Below are 20,922 nucleotides of genomic sequence, written 5' to 3'. Positions count from 1 at the left end.
GACGCATATGAGAAGTTGATGGACCTGCGTGCAATTTTAAAACTCTTGAATGGCTTTTGTGCAAATATTCAAGAGCTCCTAGGAGCCATTAGATCTAAGATCCAACGGTTCCTAGTAGACCGTATCATGGTATTACGTGAGCCTCGGGAGCACCCGATATTCACCCATAGCTGTGATCCAAAAAAGGAATTTACTCCCTCATCAGTAACAAAAATATATGACGGAGTAGCTGTGACCTCCCGCCCGAGGCCTACCGCGTCCCATCGAACATCGAACTAAACCCTAACTGGGAACGGCACCGCCAAAGTCAGGTTCCAAGCCCAAACTCGTACCCCCAAAATGGCGCCGCCGTCGCAGGCGGCCACCGGCAAGCGGGAGAAGCAGCACAAACCCGCCAAGAGCCTCGCCGTGAAATCAACCAATCCCGTCTCCAAGAAGACGCACAAGCAGAAGAAGCCGCGCCCACCTGCTGAGCAGGACCAAACCAACGATGCCGCCGCCGCCGCAGGTGAACCCGCGGGCGGTGGCGTCCTCTTGTCGGCCGCGCTTCCGCCGGCGCGGCAGCTCGAGTTCCTCCTCCGCAGCTTCGAGCGCGCCGCCAAGATGCGCCTCTCCCCACTCGAGCTCGGCGCCTACTCCGGTATGTTCACATTCAGACGAACCACTGTGCCGGGTCCTGTCCAACTCGATTCAGCGTGTCTCTATGCTCTTCTTGCTGTAAGTGTTGGATGGATTATAAAAGATTTCCGGATCCGCTGCGCTCTGTGTAGAGGGGTGCATGGTGCAGCTCGCGGAGGGGGCGAGCCAGGACGTTGAGAGATTCGGTGACCATGTGAAGGGGGCCTTCGGAGCGACGTGGAAGGGGGAGCTCTGTGAGGGGAAGCTCGTTGAGGGGTCGATCGATGCGGGCAGCCCGGCGCTCCTGGTTATCAGCTTGGGCGCACTGAGATCACTGGAGCTTCTGAGGTAGCTGTTGTTATGATACTTTATCTTGTGAAACTGCTGTTGTTATGAATTAAATCGCTGCGCTTGCACTGCCACTACATCGTTTTGAAAAACTATCGTGGACGAGAACTATCAGAAGTTTCTATCATGTATATCTTCAAATTATGGTTTGAAGCGGCTGTTGCCCTGTTTTCATATCATCAACATTTGGTTTCTAGGGGGTTAAAGATGTTTACTAGAGGATGCCGTTCAGTAAAGCTCTTTGCCAAACACATGAAAGTGGAGGAGCAGGTACGCTTTGTCTCACATTGAAAATTTTCTGTAGCATCATGCTATTGCAATTTTCTAGTCATGCTGTACACCCGTACCCAAAATATGGGTGCATCCATCTTCAGTGCTAGTTGCAAACGCTTAATCGCTAGGGTTGCTACCAAGATTTTTGAGTCGCCGAGTCAAGTAGAGTCATTATGACTCCGACTCAGCGATTAGTCGGGCCTAGTCGACAATTAGCTTCCCAAGTCGCTGCATTTTCCTGCCCTGCCTCGGCGACTCAAAACCATTGGTTGCTACCTTATTGCTTGTTGTATCCTGTTTGCCTGTAACGTTCACAAATAAAGCAGCTCTGTGCCTCTGTGATTCTGCTACAAATGCTCTACCTCGATTTGGTACCTTGATGTTGAAAGAAACCACAACATTATTTTATCATTATTTTTGTGATATCTGCAACCTAGCTGTCGTATTCGTGGCTCCCTCTGAACCATGGTCATTACTCTATCTGATGGGTGCTTTGCCATTGTTCTAATTCTTTTGGAGACACGACCTGTTTGGAAAAAAGTAGCTAACCCTATGGTAGCGCAAGACAGCAAAGTAGAAAGCAGAAACAACATGTCAGCAAAATGGCAGGAAATAGTCATCCTGCCTGAGCGCAACCATAGTTTCACAGTATTCTAGGTAGCAGGGTGAGCAACATTCGTCTAGGGTGGTAGCCCAATTATGACGCCTTTTCTCACCTTTTCCCAGTCTTGTTTCTCCCTCTTGTTCAACCCCCTTCTCCTCTCTCAGTGTTGTGTGAGACCGTCAGCGGTGGCTCGGTTTGGAGGGGGTGAGAAAACTTGATGCTCTTAGTCACATAGGACGGGTCAAAGCATATGGGCACCTTTTTTTTATTTGATTGTTCTTTATTTGCAGAATAGCAAACAAGATTGTTGTTAATTACGGCACGGGCATTCTGATTTATTTTCCTGGCCTCATACTAGTTTTTATTCAGTTATCTCATTCTCTGTGCTAATTTTCACATGTAGGTCACGCTACTTAAAGATCGAGTTAATATAGCCTGTGGTACACCCAGCAGGTATGCGATCTTGAATGCTCAGGCTTTTGTCTGGCTTATGTCTTTATGTTTAATCAGCACACAATGAGAGCTTAGTATTTGGTGGATTCAAGACCAATTGGGCTCACAACTTTTAACTTGTGGGATTTAAGATTTATTTTAGCTTTTAATAGTTGGAAGTGCTGTGATTCATCTTGTTCACATATAAAACGATACGTCCTTGTCGATTTGCTAGATTCAAGGTTTTATATTTGTCTTCCTCAGAACAGAGCATTTATTGTTTATTGTTGCAGCATATATTGTTTACTCCCCCCCCCCCTATTTTTGCGAAACTAATAGTTTCATGAAACACCATAATATTTTAAGGAACAGTGTCTAACTTGCAAATTTCGGTACGGCACGTTTGATTTATAGCTTGGCAAAACTAAGCTAAGGCAAGTGCAGCTTGCTACAAAAGTGTGGGTAAGAAAAACTGGACACAAGCGTGGCAAGATTTAGCAAAAGTTAAGTGTGACACATGACCGTAGAATATTAAAGTGCAGCAATGCTTATAATTCATATTAGACACATACCTAAAAAACTATGGTTCGCCTAAGGTTAGGTATAGCAAACTGTGGCTGGGAACTGCATGTGCCCTTGGTTACGTAATTTTGTGGATCTTGAGCGTATGCTGGTATTATGACGCCTTATAATTCATATTAGCACTAGTTATTGTCTGCGTCCCAACAGAAACAATAAAAAGTTGGCTGACAAAGCTACTACCCATGTTCTTTTCTATTGTTGTTTTAGACATTAGAGTTTGTTGTCGAAGGGGAATTACTGCTTTACTACGATCTCATTGAAGAAACAAAGTCATGGAGAACTGATAGCGGCTTCTGCTTGGTCATTGATGCCATCTCATGTTGCATACTTTATTCGCCGTGGGCATTGGGCTTGGGCATTACAGTGTTGAGATTAAACTTCTTGATTATTAGTTGCTCCAACTTTGGTGTAAAATCTTGTCTGTTTCCATGCGAAGCATGGATATCTTCTATTTATCAAGTTTGATAAGTAGGTCATATCTAAGAACACTTGTTTTTCTTCTCATGTACTCCCTCCGTCCCATAATATAAGAGCGTTTTTTGACACTACACTAATGTCAAAAATGCTCTTATATTATGGGACGGAGGGAGTATTATGTTACTAAGCATGTTATAGGATTACGGCTGTTAATGTTAGAAGTTGACTGAACTCTTACCGTAAATACTAAATAGTCTAGTGGAGGAAAAGATTGCGTGCTGTTCAACAGTAATACATGTACATTGTCATTCTTTTGTCAAGGTAGCAACATAAATTTTATGTGCTGTATAGAGCAGTTTTGCATTTTTCTTTCATTTAATCTTTTCCCTTATGCTTATTCATTTCTTGATCAGAATCAAGAAACTAATTGACATGGAAGCTTTATCGCTGTCACGCTTGAAATTAGTGGTACTCGACATGCAGAGGGACCCGAAGTCGTTTAATTTGTTTACGCTACCGCAAGTCAGGTACCACATACGTCAGCAACTTCGGACATTCAGAAATGCTATATGCAACCAGTGCCATTTCCATCTTATTGTATTTTCATATTACTTTTGATGCAGCAACGAGTTTTGGGACCTGTACAAGGGATATCTAGATGAGAAGGTTAGAGGAGGCGACACAAGAATATGCTTTTATGGTGCTGTTTCTGAGAAAGATGCCAAGAAAGTCCTAACGCCTGCTGAGTAAATGTCTATACCGTGAAGTAGTGTCCCAAGTACACTTACCAATCGTAGTTTGCAGCAAGATATTACTCCCTCCGATCCAAAATAAGTGTGGTTGTTTCAGTTCAAAGGGAGTAGGAATTTTGGTCGGGTGAGAAAATTAGGAGTTTTGGTTGCGATTTTCCAATGTACCTTGCCACTCCTTGCTGAATGAGAAAGTCTGCAAGACATACAATGTTTCCATGAGACTGAAGCTGCGGTGTTGGAATTCATATCAACTAATGAAAACTCATGAACTCAAGCTAGGATATTTATGAACTCCTGTGTAGTGGTGTACATCTGCTATGCTAGTGTTAAACAACAAACTAATTTGGACTTGACGCCTTTTACTACTCGTATAATATAGTTTTGTTTTCCGAGGGAAGGTCATTGTGACTGGTTTTATTGATTTGAAAACATGGCTACAGCATTCACAATTACACTCATGATAAAGCCATCCAGTTACAAGGTATGCGAGAAGAATGTGTTGCTGCATTCGCCCGTCTTGGACAATGTGTGAATTCAACCTTCCTACCGTTGTAAAACGCTCTGCACTAGTCTGTTGCTGATTTCTGACGAGTTGGATTCCGCCTGAACAAAACTATAGCAGATCAAATTAGCCAAATCAAGCCCATTCTTCCTTCATAGTAACACCAGGGACAATGAAGACCTCATTCGTGTCTGGGATGATAGCACGTGCTGCCCCTAAGAAGGATGGAATTGGCGTGGTATGTGTTGGCCCGCGTGCTTTATTCGGGGACATGGAGCCGACCCGATAGACCGGGACCCGATAGACCGGGTGACTCGCCTCATGTCCCTCTGGGTAACATGTTTTGACACACTTTAATACTAAATTTGCACAAAATAGAGAGTGGTAAGAGCATAGTCAAGTGCCTCAAATGCCCGGACGGATGGCCCAGTCATTGACCGGTCACAAAAATCTAACTCAGACTGACTTCTTAAACGGGCCTCAAACATTCGGGTTGACCGGCATCTCTCGTATCCAGCCTAAATATGGGGCGTTCGGGCGCGTCCGTCACGTCGGACCTGACAGCCCTACCCCACCACAGTTTGCATCAATTCCATCAAACCTTCCTCCTCCCGCCGCCCTCCTACCTTTCCCGCGCCCAAGCTTTCGCTGTCCGCCACCCTTGCTCCCATCCTTACCACCGGTCCCGATCCGCCGCCCTAGATGTCGTCCAGCCCGTCCCCGACCGCCACGACGGAGACTGCGTCCACCTCGCCCGTCGGCGTCCCTTCCTCTGCTCCGTCGTGCAAGGCGAAGAACATTGCCCGTAAGATGCGGTGACGCCGGCAACGAGAGAGCGAAGTGGTGGCGGCGCAGGGAGATGCGGACATGGACGGGCAGCCCGGATGTAGGCGGAGCATGCGGCAAGGATGCAAAAGGAGCAGGCAACCCAGATGCAGGCAAAACAAGATGCAAGCATGGCTTTGGAGCAGGCAGCATGGATGGCGTCCGGCCAATGATCCGGCAAGCGAGTCATCTGTCACACTCGGACATGAATTTCATTTTGGCATGTCCGGTTTGTTGAATTATAATTTGCTTTACTTTGTTTCGAACTATTGAATTTGGACAATTTGTATCGCATGGTCCACGCGCATGGATTGCATGGTTTTGATGATCCGCATTTGAGATATGTGGGTGTGCAGCGCAAGATACGAGGGGCCGGTGGGAGCTCTCTGCAGTACTTTGATTCAAATTATCATTATTCATTACTTAGATAATCTCCCTGATAGCATTAATAATGATGAGCTAGACTGAAACCCTTATATGCCTCCATTTGTTCCTTGCCATACCAATATAGTGCAAGGAGTCCTATTAGTGAACCACCAGTTTGAAGTGTTCACCGACAACATAGTCATGGTAAGATTTTAGAGAAACCGTAACTCTCTAACCCTCTCGTTGCAGATATATGAGAATACATGTTCACCATGCTCAGTGCACCATCTCTCACTTGAAAGGAGTACTTATTACTTCGAAAGGTAAATAAAAATAACGTAACGATTGTTTCAATTTTGCTGCACACCTCCTTATATTTTTTTGCAAAAATACAGTATCTAATTAACATGAGGAGGGAGGACAATTTTTTTTCACCAAATCGTGTACCTCCAGAAGGGAAGATGGGGTGCAGTACGACCGGGTTCGTACCAGCTCCAGCAGCGAGAAGAAAACAGTTCCAGACGAGAAGATAGGATTCAGTACTTACGAAATCTAGGAATACCATGTTTCTGAAAACGGGTGCACTGCCAATTTGGAACCTTTTTTTTTTTTGGTGTATCACAAACTAACAAAATGCAAAATTTACCCATACATGCTCTCCTCAGTGAGCAAAATACTGACGTAAACAAATTTCTCGAACAACCCATGTGTTGAACTTTGATTGGCGAAGGAAGGTTTTGTGCTCTAGGAAACACCTTACCAGCAGGATGGCTGTTGCACGCCAAAGGGGTAAAACTCTGTGATTGCGATGAGCTAAACAGAACCTAGATGAACTAACTACCTATCAAAATTATTGTTGTCTAAGTAGTTCATCAAACTTCAACATCCAGCTCAGATACCTACAATGAAGTGATGAAAAACTAAAGTATGTCAGTACGAGAACATAATGCCAACAGATCAAAGTTCTGTTTAGAAAGTAAAACTAATTACGTATCAAAGCAATTCGCCAACAGATTTCTGAGAATATAACTACAGAACTAATTTCTGGTGTGCATTTAAGAAGGTTTTGCATAAATGCCACCAGCGATTCTCACAGGCTTCTGAGAATTCTAAATGTACATCAGTTCTGTCAGTATTAACAGCCTTTTCCTGATTCCACATGAAGTAATGGATACGGAAGGTGTGCAATTGCATCTTGATCCGAAGTATGTAATGTATTTAATCCTCAAAATCACTCCCTCCGTCTCATAATATAAGATGTTATTACGACCGATAGTGGCCGCTATCGGTTAGCAGCCACTATCGGTTGTAATAACATCTTATATTATGGGACAGAGGGAGTAACATGCAAGGTAAATCAAGAAAATGGTTTACTTCTATGTGGCTTTCAGGTTTTATTCACATGTTGATGCAAAGTGCAATAAAATTCTTCTCCTCAGCTTTTCAGGGTCTCACTACAGAAATACCACAAACAAACGGGCAACAAAGATGCAACTTTCAGTTAATATATAAACATATGAACAGCATCCTGAACAAAGATTTAAATATATCCGATGAAGACTCGCCATTTTATGTAAGCAAGCAGTTGCTATAAAAACATACAAATAAAGTAATGTAATACATATATTAAGTTTGTTTGTTTATGGAAATGGTAGAGTCCTGCTATCTTTTCCAAGGAACGTTACATCTTTGATTGAATGATACCATTTTAGAACTATTCAGTGAAGAGGACTGGTGGTGGAAGCTGGTAAAAAAGATAAACATCAGGTTGGTTAAATTTTGTCAGTTCAAGGTAGTACGACCTTGATGGCTGTATCCATATCCAATACATAATACCCAGCACAAACACTCATATACGTGAGTATGGGGTGAATAAACAATTAAAACAAATATCATTGCCCGTGGGAAATTTGTGTACACATTGTAGACACATCCAGGTACAGCCCGGCCCAACATGAGGTGCGGGATGTAACCTAATTGAGGCCACTCAGACACTCAAGCGTGCTCCTCCATGTTGCAAAGCTAAAGAAGTACAAACAGCAAAGCCAAAACATGTGTTCTTCACATCTACCACTGGGAATGATTGTGCAAGTGCTGCTTCATCAAGCTTGAACACCGGAGGGCGCCTAATTATTTTTATGACATATTAAGTATCATCCATTACCGAAAATAATTTTTAAAATGTATCTCATGCATCTCTATCATGATGCATAGGCTGTACCTGGCTACATCTTGGCAGATGCAGAACCCTACTTCAGTACTACCTACATCACTTTCTTATGTGTAAGTACTTGATATGTATGGAAAATCCATTTTAACACTACCTAACAGTAGAGCAAAACCCGGTCCAGAAAAAATAGGACAACTACTGGGTGTGGCGCTTAAGATTGGCCTTCGCTTACAGAACTCATTGTAGAAAAACTAGGCCCACAAAAAATAACATGAACCAATAATTATGCATGAGTAGCATCTGCATGAGATGCAATGCAAGCAAATAGGTGAAGAAAATTTATTCGAGCCATGCCCTTTCCAGGCAAAGGTTGTCAACTGAAATTCCTGCCAGTTCAAAACTAAAAGGGTACCCTAACTAAAAGGATAGAATTCCATAGCGAAGTTATTACGAATGCATGCTTCGAAACTAACAGGAAGTCCTTTTAAAAGATCGGTTGTGAACGGGAAACATATGCACCCTACATGATGTTCCGATATTTTTGATTAGTTAAAATTAGATGGAAATTTGATTGGTGAGACAAATGTAATTTATAAGCAAGAAAATGCACTAACAATTAACAATTTCCCATATTCAGGAACTGTAACGGACTGTCACTACAATCGCAGCAGAAATAGTAAAGCATTTTCTGCATAAGGATACAGAAAAAGGATACAGCTGACGGTATTAACCCAGATGCCTGTATCACACAGTATACTGCAAGATCATGTCAAACAGCTGTGTAAAATTAAGTGCCAAACAATAAAAAGAACAAAAAATATTGCAAATGAGTAAGCATACCTGAGATCACCAGGAAAATGTACTCTATTCCTCAGTAATTCAGATCACGCATCATGGTATGCTTCACGAAGATCCTCATCAGAATATCTGCTTTTGGGATCATATCTATCACTGAACTGGTCTTCGTTCCCAGGTATTGATCCATGTCTGTTCTGAGTAGTTCTGGTTCTATCATTGCTTTTATCTCCTGGCATGCCACCGTATTCTCTTTCTGAGGATTTTGGTGTTCGTGTGGACCATGCTGAACGATCACTTGATTCAGAATGGTAATCTGGGATGTTCTTTTTATACTTATTACCATATTTCCTATGATCATTGGTGTTTCTTTTATGTGTGTAATCATGCCGGTCAGAATAGCCTCGATTCGTTGCATTTCCTGATTCTCTGATCCCTCCTTTCTCATGCTCAGATACATTTTGGTGATGATGTGCACTATTTTCATATCTTATGTTCATATATGAATCCTTTGTGTCATGGCTCCTTGATGCAGTATGTGGTGAGTTCTCACGACTAGGTAATCGAGAACCCAAAATAGCCTTATCACAAGAGCTTCCTTGGTAAGCGCCTCCACTAGAATTGGTCTCAAGTATATTTTGTGCAATGTCACCAGGAGGTTCCCGCAGACCTGCTTGTTTTATTTCCGCCATGTGCTCATCAATTATGTCTCTTAATATCTTCAAGATATAGAAAAGAAATTGAAATGCGTCAAACATGAGACCCATATCTTGGTCCAGACAAGTTTCAGAAATTAACTTAGCAAGAGGGTATGCAGCATGCACAAAGGTTTCATCAACATGTAAGATTGATTAAGCTTAAAAAATGAAACTAACTTAAAACAAACAATTTAGACCTAATCAGATACAAATAGGACATTATACTGGGATGACATTCCCTGTCAGGCATATCCAAACAGTAAATAATGTTGCACACAACAAAATTTCAATGTTAAATCTACTCCATGTTAGTCCCGTGCATCGATAGATACAAAATTTCGCGATGCATAGCTTCGTAAAACACTTTATTTCTGAGCTGGATATTATCAATGCGTTGCCCCGCGCATCGACGAACAATTCACCTATACGCTTGGCTGGTCAGCCGAGCTGGAGCTTGGAGGCCACCCCCGATGGGGCAGATGAAAATCAATGTGGACTGTGGGCTTTCCGACACTAATGGGGTAGGAGCAACGGCAGCAGTATGTAGAGATCATAACGGATTGTATCTGAGTTCTTCGCCATTGGTGGTTCCCGGAATTACTGATCCTGCTGTCTTGGAGGCCATAGCCTGTCGCAAGGCACTTGCACTAGCAGAAGATCTATCTCTTCAGAGCTTCATGGTGGCGTGTGATTGCAAGCCAGTAGTTGATGACATACATGATGGAAAGGGAGGAGCTCATTTGACAGTGATTAGAGAAATATTGCTTCGTAGATCGAATTTTAGTAGCTGTAGTTTTATTTATGAAAAGTAGAGCATCGAATGTTTTTTTTTTGACAGAAAGACTGCAAGGGAACCCCCTACAGTATAATTGGTGCAACAAACCCAAATTGCAAGTACCATGCCTTGAACCTGGGTGGGTGGGAAGGCATCAACCCCTTCCCACCACTAGGTTATGCCTTAGTCTGCGTAGAGCATCGAATGTTGATGCACACAACCTTGCCAAACACTCTTTGTTGCTTGATCAGGGTCGCCACTTGTGGCTTTTCTCCCCGCATGACCCAGCCTGTATCCCTCTTAATGTCCGAGTTAATCAATAAAGTGTTGGCACCCCTAAAAAAACATTATTTTTGTTGTTGCTTGACGTTATAAAAAGAAAAGCAACAGGGGGAGAGGTGGTCTACTGTGATACGAGGTGGGATTGGTTTTTTCTGATTTATTTTTTAAGCAAACAAAGTATATATAAGGTAGTTAATTTATTTTTTGAAAAGTTATATAAAAGTTCTATTTTTCTATTGTGTATCGTTCTTTCTTTTATTTAGACTTTGTCATGTTACATGAGAACAGATGAACAGGAGACAAGTCTAACTATGACAGCGAAGACCTCCAATGGCTCTGACCTCTGAGTATGTCTTTCATTCAGAAGAAAGGTCAAATAGAATTTACATTTTGGGGATGGTTTGGGAGAAGTATTTCTCTGATTAATAACATATATATGAGTAATTTTCCACCTCAAAAAATTAACATGCATACAATCTACTCAAAGATTTAATATTTTCCATGTGGGCTCAGCACTATGCCCTGCAAGTTTAAGTCTTAGGAAGTCTGATTTGAGTACAATGGTTTTTTTTTGTTCCGTAGAAGGTTTCCCTACTGTGTTCAGGTCCGAGTCAGTTTAAAGAGTCTTTAGTTTCTAGGTGATGTAAACCGCAGGCTATATTATATCCCAGACTAGTATTGAGAAAAACAAGCAGTAAACATATAAACAGAAAAGGGAGGGTCCTCCTCCACAGCCTTATCTCCCCTTGACATCACGGTGTCACACACTCCCCTTCAGCCAACCAAGATACGCCTCAAGTGGAGGTGGACAGAGGGGTTCAGCTGCAGCAGAACCAGGGAGGCTACGCGTGAAGAAGACCAGGACCCACCATCAGAAGAGGAGAACTAGTCGCTAGCGTGTGCGTATGACAATGGGGCCCCAAGCCAACTGGCTGGTCTATTTAATGTAACAGGGTTGCTGTACATTGTTCACGTATGAAGAAAAGTCTGAAACGCTCTCACCAACTCCTTCTCATACCTCTCGATCCCCTCCTGTTCCACCACTGCGCAACATCCCTCTGATCGGCCGTAAAATCCACCGTGAAGGGTGCCCGGTTGCTCCGGCGACTAGACGCAAAATCCCAAGCAGGGTAGGCTCGATTCGAGGCGTCTGCAACGACGCCGCAAGCCATGCCCTCTAAAAGGACAGACCCAGTGCATAGAAGCTCCCACACAAGGTGGGGTCTGGGGAGGGATTATAGGAACCTAGTCTTACCCCTGCAAAGTGCAATGCAGAGAGGCTGGTTCGAACCCAGGACCTCTTAGCACAAGCGAAGACGAAATTCATGTTGCAGGCCATGGAAGGGGCCCAAAAAACTCTAGAGCTGCTCCAAAAAATTTCGTCCCTCTCCACCTAAGTCCAGCAACTAGGCACTCAATTGGCGGGTTTCGGCAAGGGCCTCGACACAGTCAAGCACCGGCAGGCGACCTAGGAGGTGGCGACTTGCACTGCAGCGTCGACAGCGATCGGGACCGCTGTCCTCACCTACCATGGGCCGCCTCTCCTCAACCTACCCCAACGTCCGCCCACCGTGCCCGAGCGTCGCATCGAGCACCAGGAGCAGCCCCGGGGACACAACGACCGCCACCACTCCCCTTCCACAGTTGTCGCGCGACCACTTCCTCCACAAGCCACCGAAGCACGATTTCCCATGCTTTGTGGGCGACGCGCCACTTGTTCAACCTCTGTCGCACCTACTTCGACCTCTACCAAACGCCACCGAAGCAGTGGGTGGCCACCAACGTTTTGTGCATGGAAGGCCACGCTATGCTGTGGTGCCAAGCGAACAAGCGTCCCCACCAACTTGGTGACTTGCCACGTTCATCGCGGCGATGCACGCGGAGTTCGGCCAGGACGAGTTCGACGGCCTCCTCCACCGTCTGCACCACCTCAAGCAGACGGGCACCATCACTAACTACCGCACGGCCTTTGAATCGTTTATGTGCCGTCATGGAGTTCATCATGCTGGATCCAACCTTGAATCAAAAATTCTTGTCTCCCAGTTCGTCAATGGTTTGTGTGGCGAGGCGCAAATGGGTGTTCATCAGCATGCACCAACAAGTGAGTCGAGAGCGGCGTCTGTGCCACGCATCACGCATCGCGCATCACGCATCACGCATCCAAGAGGAGGAAGCGGAACACAATTGTCCACGGGGTCGCCCTCTAGTGTTCGCGCGTGCTCCGCCTCCACCATCGATGCCAGCGGTCGCAGTTGGGCCGGTGCAGCCACGCATTTATGGCGCCAAACAAGGCCTGGTGACTTTGGCCGCGAGCGGCAACTTTGGGAGTTTCGGCGCACCAACGACATGTGTTTCAAGTGCGGCGACAAGTACAGTAAGTACAACCACGTCGGCCAGCTCCTAACCATCGAGGTTGGCGACCATGGGAAGCTCCTGTTCGACGACGCAATCCATGCCCTCGAGTCTTTGTACACGTTGTCGTGGGCACTCACAGGCACAATGCAGTATGTGCTCTGGTGGGTAACCAGGTCATGCTACTTCTCTCATCCACTTCGGCAACAACACCCACACGTTCGTCAACGTCACCTTCGCCGAGCGCGGGGGGTGTACCGTGCAAGACGCCATCCCGGTGACCTTTGACACGAACGGCGACACACTGCAGTCCACACGTTCACCACCGACATGCGTCTTCCTGAGCTGGGCGTCTACTATGCAGTTCTCGACGTGTAATAGCTAGCCCAATTCAGCCCGATGAACCGTCATCGAAGCCTCAAGACCATGGAGTTCCGCCATGACAACATCAAACTACAAGGTGTGCCAACTCCTAGCGCCCGCCCTCACAGAGATTCACGTCGAGCAGCTCTGCAAATGGCTGCAAGGCTGCAAGGAAACGAGGTGTGGGCGCTTGCGATCGTCGACTCGACTCACCTTGCCGACCAAGACGCACCACTACCACCGCCTTTGCAAGCTCTTGTGGACGACTACGGTGATGTCTTCCAATAGCCCAAGACGCTGCCGCCACATCGCGTGTTCGATCACGCAATCCTGCTTGAGTCAGGGCTTCGCCACCCAACACTCCCATACCGCTATTCACCACTCACGAAGGACGAGATCAAGCGTTGGCCCTTCGCTGCTCCGGTGCTCCTCGTCAAGAAGGACGATACCTGGCGATTCTGCGTCGACTACCGCCGCCTCAACACATTACCGTGAAGAACAAGTTTTTGATGCCGATCGTCAACGAGCTCCTTAACGAATTGGCCAGTGAGCGCTATTTCTCCAAGGTCGACCTTCGTGCCGAGTATCATCAGATACGCACGTGCCCAAGCAACGAGGCCGAGCCGGCATTCAAGACCGACCATGGTCACTTCCAATTTCGGGTGATGTCGTTCGACCTCACAAATGCGCCAGCAACCTTCCAGTGCCTCATGAACTCTGTCTTCGCTCTCGTGACGCACAAATTTGCCATCGTCCTCCTGGATGATATCCTGACGTACAACGCCTCTTTCAACGAGCACTTGGTTGATCGACACTGCCCCAACATCAGCTCTACGCCAAGTGCTCCAAATGCTCGTTCACTTGGCTCTCCATCCACTACCTCGGCCACGTCATCTCGACTGCTGGCGTCGCCACTGAACTGGAGAAATCAGCCATCCATCGCTAGCCCCAACCATCCTTTCCGACGGAGCCGCGGGCCTTTCTCGACTTTACCGATTATGATCGCAAATTCGTGCAGAATTACAGTGTGATCACCAAGTCCCTGGAATTGCTCCTCGGCAAAAATGATTTCAGTGGTCAAAAGCCACAACGACAACTTTCCAGCAACTGAAGCAGGCAATGACTACTACCCCGGTGTTGGACCTGCCAGATTTTTCGCTGCCATTCACCGTGGAGACAAACGCCTGGGACACTGGAATCAATGTTGTCTTGATGCAACAAGGCCATCGGCCACGCGCTCGATGTGAACAGCCGCAAGCTCTCAGTCAACGAGAAAGAATTTTTGGCGGTGATGATGGCAGTGGATCATTGTCGCCGTACCTTCAACGCGTCCAATTCACCATGTTGACCAACAACAAGTCTATGCACACTCGGCGAGCAATAGCTGGGGTTCGATCTTGAGCGCAAAGCCATAGCCAAACTAGGCGGCCTGCAGTTCAGCTTCAAGTACCGGCACGGGGCGGAGAAGCGGAGAACACGGCGGTAGATTCTCTATTGCATGTGGGCCATCTACTCATCATAACAACAACCTCATCTTGCCAACCCTCGTGGATCCAGGAGGTACACAACTCTTATGCAAGTGACATGAAAGCCTCTGAGCGCTGGCAGTTCGCAACCAAGATGACTAGGGCCATGAAGTGGATCGCGGCCTGATAAGTACCGCAACAGGCTGTCAATTGGTGACAATGTTGCGCTGCAGACAAAGCTCATCACCAAGTTGCACGCCTCCACCATCGGTGGCCATTCTGGCATTCGCGCCACTCACCTGCACCTCAAGAATCTGTTTTTCTGGCTGGCATGAAGGTCCATGTCGAGGAATTTGTCGAACAATGCGTCGTTTGCCAACAGACGAAGCACGAGCATGCTCACCCGACGGGCACACTACAACTGCCGCCGATTCCGGCACGCATATGGGGCGAAGTTACCTTGGACTTCATTGAAGGATTGTCGCGCTCGGCGGCACCGGCATCATCCTGGTGGTCGTCAACCCGTTGTCCAAGTACACGCCCACTTCATCCTGCTGCATCATCCCTTCACTGCTCCACAAGTCACGTACGCCTCCTTGGACAACTTCATCAAGCTCCACGGCATCCCAGACTCCATTGTCTCGAACAAGATCTTCACCAGTTCCTTCTGGCAAGAGTTGTTCGCGCCTGTGGGCACAAAGCTGCTCTACACCACGGCTTATCATCCACAGGGCAACCAGAGCGAGCACGTCAACCACTGCGTCGAATACTACCTGAGTTGCGCCGTCAACGACACCCTCGCCGCTTGAGTTTTGGTACAACTCCGGCCACCATATTACGACCGGTTGTACGCCATTCACTCTGACAAGACGATGAGCTTACAAGGTCTCACGAGGAAGCACCGACAATTCACCGACATGCTCAAGACCCATCTCCACGCTCAACACTGCATGAAGCATCAGGCGAACCGCAACCGCACGGAGAGCGAGTTCGCTGTCGGGGACCAAGTTCTATTGAAGCTGCAGCCCTACGTTCTATTGTCTGTCATCAGCAGGCCATTCCTGAATCTCGCCTATAAGTTTTTCGATCCATACAAGATCCTCCGTCGCGTCGGTTCTCCCGCCTACAAGCTCGACTTACAACCGGACAGCAAGACCCATCCGGTTTTCCATGTTTCGCAGCTCCAACCCTTTAAGGTGGATCACACTTCGGTATTCAGCAAACTACCTGCACCTCCCGACCTCACAACCGGTGACCTGCAGCCACAAGCAATTCTCGAGCGTCGTCTCGTCAAGAAAGGTAACGCGGCTATTCCACGGGTGCTCGTTCATTGGGCCACTCTGTCGTAGCGAGCTCGACCTGGGAAGACTATCACGTGCTCCAGCAACGTTCCCCGGGAATGGACCTCGACGGCGGAGATCCATCCCAAGGAAGGGCAAATGTCATGCGCTCCCCTTCAGCCAACCAAGATACGCCTGAAGTGGAGGCGGACAGAGGGGTTCAGCTGCAGCAGAACCAGGATGAGGCTAGGCATGGTGAAAAAGAAGAGTGGGACCCGCCAGCAGAAGAGGAGAACTAGTGGTCGCTAGCGTGTGCTTGACAGCGGGGCCCCAAGCCAACTGGATGGTCTATTTACTGTGACAGGGTTGCTGTACAAGTGTTCACGTATGAAGAAAAGTCTGAAACACTCTCACCTCTCTCTCTCTCTCTGCACTCACCTACTCCTTCTCCTACCTCTTGATCACCCTCTTCTCACCTACCAATCCATTCCCTCATGTTCGATCCATAGCAGGGTCGTACACACACCACCCAAATGCAACCTTCCCGTCCCCGACCTCCCACCAGCCACCACTATCAACTATCCCCTCAAGAACTTATGCCATGAAAACTTTTAGGATGACTTAAGAGAAATGAAATTACTTGCAAATTTGAAATTTAAAATGTACCTCTGTTGGATTTCGCTTCATTTTCTTCCCACGGTAAGACATTCTTCTTCTCTTGTAATCCCGTTCTTCAGCTAGCAGCTCCTCCCTTGTCTTGGACCAACCAGATTCCTTTTCAAGTGACGAAGAGAAGTAAATAATTAAACTCTAGTAAATTCGATAATAGTGATAATTTATGAAATTTGATCATTTATCACCACTCATTCATAATTTTTATGTAAAATATCTTTATATCCCTGTGTAAATAAAATTTAAGGCCCATTGAGAACGCAGGAATTCAAAAACGTAGGATGACTGCAGCAATTGAGATGCCATGTAACATCAATTCCTACACTAACCCAAAGCATAGGAATACTTTAAAACTGTCATTTGGATACCACAAAGGAAAAATGCAGAAAATGTGGACACGAGGAGAAGAAAACATGAGGCAAGACCTCGTGTTTGTTTTTCTCCAAACTTAATATAAATTGCCCAATTTCATAGGGATTTCATAGGAATCTTTGTGAGCCATTCCTTTATTCCAAACAGCACCATAGGAAGTTTTCCTATAGGAATTAAATCTCCAAAATTCATACCATTTTCCTTTGTTCCAATCATATTATGTTTTTCGATGACTCGGCAAAACCTTGATTTAATAAATATTAGTAAGCAAAGAGAATAAGCATGGAAAAATAGTACTCCCTCCGATCCATGGGAATACATAGAGATCAAGGTTCAGAAAAGAAAAAGAAAAATCCTAGCACTGCTACGGCATGAACCAGCATAAATTGAAAATTCCGCATACATTATGTTCACAAAAACTTTGTCAATAGTAGGTTAGTGTAAATCAAGAGAACACTGGAACATGTAGAAATATCAGCATGGTATCTGGATTCTAGAGAAGTACTTCTGACGAAGTGCATGACTTTACCTGGTTATCCATTTGACGTGGTAGAATTCCATCATAATCCAGAACAGCTCTGTAGTTTGGTCGCTTTGAACGCTCATCACAGCCTTGCTTCAGTATTTGTGAATATTCAAGTAACCTGTCGAGAATCAAATGTATTGGTCATGGTTGAAATTTCTTACCAAACCAAACTAAACTAATTAACTAATCACAATCTGAGGGAATGCATTCCAATGATGATTACTCATCATCATCACAAATTACAATCTATGTGCAACACACTCCTTGAGCAAGATCTGCATGAGCAGTGTTAGAGTTTGTTTTTGACTGAACTGGAGAAATATTCGCTTGATCTGCGATGTTGGATTAAGTAAGTAACAGTAAGGTTCAAGAAAGCATACAGCTGATATTTGGATGGGCGTGGTGCTTGCAGAGCCCTAATCTTCTTATCCAGGGACAACCTCTCATGTAAGGCTGCAATGGCAGCAACAACCTGGGAGACAAAAATAGGGCATGTCCCAGTATCTCTCAACTCACATCCTTTTTCACTAGCGCCTCCAGCAACACCATCTCCAACACCGACAGCCAAACAAGACCCCAACCTAAGAATTGCCTCCTTCACCGCCGTAATCGCGAAGAACCAGCCATTGCCCTTCCCATACAAAACCTCGAGCTGCCTCGCCAACCATGAGACACCATCAACCAGCCTGGGGCACTCGAACCGCACAGCCCTCGGATCAAGACGAAACTCCTCGCTCTCCCCCTTGGGCAGGCGTTCCAGCGAGCACCCTGCCTCCGCCGCCGCCGCCTTCAGACACAGCCTGACCAGCACAAACACATGGTCTCGACTGGCCGCGTCAATCACGATACCATATCTCGGTGAGCTCGCGAGCAACCAGCGCCGCAGCTCGACTTCCCACTGCAGGGCACCTAACCGCAGTGCCTCCACCACGCGGGCCACAGCGTAGGAGTACGCCCCGGGGGGATGGTGGCTGCCCCAGGAGTCCACCTCCCGACGCAGGAGGCAGAGCTCAGACGGGAGGATGCGGGGAGGAGAGGAGAGGGTTGGGGCGGCAGTGGAGGAGGCGAAGTCTGCGCACTCGGCGGCGAGGAAGGCGGGGAGGGAGGACGAGGCGGGCGGTTGGTTGGTGGTGCGGACGACGGCTGGGCAGTCGTGGTAGGGGACGGGCGCAGCCGGGAGGGGGAGGGGGATTTCGGAGGTCGGTGAAGAGGGGAAAGATGGGAGCGGGGTGGTGGGCGCAGGTGCGGGGAGTGTGGAGGAGGTGGCGATGGTCGCCGTGGTGGTGGTGGAGCAGGGGAGGAGTGGGGAAGGGAGGGAGGATAGAGCGGAAGAGGCGGCGGAGAGGAGGGACCGCAGGTGGGCGAGAACGGACGGCACCGCGGGTGGTGGAGGCGGCGTCTCCATGGGAGGCGAATGAGGAACCTGGTTCGGTCGGCGGAGGAAGAGATCCACTATATTCTCGCCGGCCTGTAAAATTCCGGCGGTTTTACAGCTTCCTAAATCAAGTGCAGATGTGCGCGTTTGTTTTCTCCAGCACACAGGACATGAGGGCCGCTAAATCCTATTTGGCGCCTTATGCGCCCGCTACAGTACAGCTCGCAATCGGGCGCATACCCCCACCTCTCCGCTGGGCCGGCCCATCTAGATTTTTTCCTCTGTTTTTCAAATCGCGAAAAAAATCTGGTACTGCTTTGATTCGAAACCGAGACCACCTGCTTAACAATAAGCTGCATAACCACCCCGCCACCCCCAACTGGACGTGCTACTTTCATGTTTCTACGCCTTTTACTTTGTTCTTTTTTTCTTCTGTTTTCCTTTTTCTGGTTTTCTCTTTCTTTTTTCTTTTTTGTTTTTCTTCTCCCTGGGTTTGATGAACTTTTTTTGAAATTCGTGAACATTTTCTTAACATCGATCAACTTTTGTCAAATGCGTTGAACTTTTTTCAAATTTGATGAATCTTTTTCAAATTTGATGAACTTTTTTCCAAATTGGATGAACTATTTTTCAAAATCGATGAACTTTTTTCAAATTAGATGAACTTTTTCAAAAATCGATAAACTTTTTCAAAATTGATGAACTTTTTTTAAAACTGATGAACTTTTTTCAAAATTAGGTGAACTTTTTCAAAATTCGATGAACTTTTTCTAAATTTCGTGAACTTTTTCCAAATTTTGTTGAACTTTTTTTCCTAAATTCATGAACCTTTTATCAAAATTGGTGAACTTTTTGTAATTCATGAACTTTTTTAAAGTTTGATGAACTTTTTAAAAAAATCGAAAAAAGAATCTTGAAAGTCGATGGTCAATGGCTCACCGGTCTACCATGAAACGATCTAGCGCTTTTTCATTTTTTTTTCTTTCGAGTAAACGAAACGATCGAGCGGGATAGCTGGGAAAGCAGGCGTCGTACGAGCTCGTCGGCTCGTTCATGGGCCGACCCACTTAGCCAGGCGCGTGGGCGCTGGTTTCGTCTTGCGACGCATAAGGCGCTGGCGAGGAGCACTCATGAGGGCCGGCCTGTCTCGCGCGGGATGTAAACGGGCCGCCTGCTTTTACTCGGGCCGCCTGCTTTTACTGTTCGACCTCCATGACACGAACCTTAAAGCACTCCTGGGCCTGGTTCCATGAGAACCCTCGAATCGGCAGTTTCTCCAAGATCAGACCCGAGCGGTGCACGTGGGCGGCCACGCTCGAGAAGCCACGTTGCTTCGCGAAGCGCCGGGAGTTATTAGCCTCACCGCTCCCTCTCCCACTCTCCCCCACTCTCCCAACTCTTACCGGAGGCGGCGGATCGAAGGAGAGCAAGAAGACCACCGGACTCCATCACCGTCGAGCGGATCATCACCTGGCCCGCGGCAATGGCGGTAAGCACTTCTCTGTTCGTCATGCACTATTTTTTCGCGTTTGATCCGGCGATAGATTCGATCCACGGCAGAGAGGGGAATGGGAAATAGAGGTAGATAAGCATGGCAGTTCATGCTAGTTCATGCAAGATCGGAATAGAGGTAGATGCGGATGGAGTAGAAGGGGGATTGGGGATTGGGGTTACAGAGCAGACACCGGCTAACCGTGGAGGCCATCACCGACGTGCGGAGCGGCGGGCCGAGTGGCTGGCAATTCATCTTCTTGTCCATCGCCGTGCGGGGCGGCGGTTCGTCGTCGCTGTCGGAGGAGTTGAGGTCGATCTGCCAGGTACAACAGCTTGGCTCTGATACGTCTCCAACGTATCTATAATTTTTGATTGCTCCATGCTATATTATTTACTGTTTTGGACTATATTGGGCTTTATTTTCCACTTCTATATTATTTTTGGGACTAACCTATTAACCGGAGGCTCAGCCCAGAATTGTTGTTTTTTGCCTATTTCAGTGTTTCGAAGAAACGGAATATCAAACGGAGTCCAAACGGAATGAAACCTTCGGGAACGTGATTTTCTCACCGAACGTGATCCA

At 46.7% G+C, this 20,922-nt stretch overlaps 2 protein-coding genes across 3 annotated transcripts; one reads left to right on the top strand and one right to left on the bottom strand.

Moving 5' to 3' along the window:
• The first annotated feature begins 234 nt into the window (after positions 1 to 234).
• LOC123188995 (uncharacterized protein C3orf26 homolog) lies at positions 235 to 4,321 on the top strand. The gene is made up of 6 exons (XM_044601307.1): positions 235 to 640; positions 771 to 966; positions 1,164 to 1,236; positions 2,247 to 2,296; positions 3,688 to 3,801; positions 3,898 to 4,321. The coding sequence occupies exons 1-6, from the start codon at positions 340 to 342 to the stop codon at positions 4,022 to 4,024; spliced, it is 861 nt and encodes a 286-aa protein (XP_044457242.1). The 5' UTR covers positions 235 to 339; the 3' UTR covers positions 4,025 to 4,321.
• Positions 4,322 to 6,158: 1,837 nt separating this feature from the next.
• LOC123188993 (U11/U12 small nuclear ribonucleoprotein 48 kDa protein) lies at positions 6,159 to 19,001 on the bottom strand. 2 transcript variants are annotated; one of them, XM_044601306.1, is made up of 5 exons: positions 17,851 to 19,001; positions 17,474 to 17,588; positions 16,567 to 16,674; positions 8,730 to 9,403; positions 6,159 to 6,618 (listed from the first exon to the last, which is right to left on the bottom strand). In XM_044601306.1, exons 1-4 carry the CDS (start codon positions 18,873 to 18,875, stop codon positions 8,774 to 8,776), a joined length of 1,878 nt encoding a protein of 625 aa, XP_044457241.1. In that variant the 5' UTR covers positions 18,876 to 19,001; the 3' UTR covers positions 6,159 to 6,618; positions 8,730 to 8,773. The 2 variants fall into 2 exon arrangements, with proteins under 2 accessions (XP_044457241.1, XP_044457240.1); XM_044601305.1 differs by lacking the exon at positions 6,159 to 6,618 and adding an exon at positions 7,073 to 8,645 and having other exon boundaries at positions 17,851 to 19,000.
• Positions 19,002 to 20,922: the final 1,921 nt, after the last annotated feature.

Source organism: Triticum aestivum, chromosome 2A (genome assembly GCF_018294505.1).
Source record: "Triticum aestivum cultivar Chinese Spring chromosome 2A, IWGSC CS RefSeq v2.1, whole genome shotgun sequence".
In the NCBI taxonomy this organism is placed as follows: Eukaryota; Viridiplantae; Streptophyta; class Magnoliopsida; order Poales; family Poaceae; genus Triticum; species Triticum aestivum.
The sequence above is the reverse complement of the archived record's forward strand: the minus strand, read 5'-3'. Positions and strand labels throughout refer to the sequence as shown.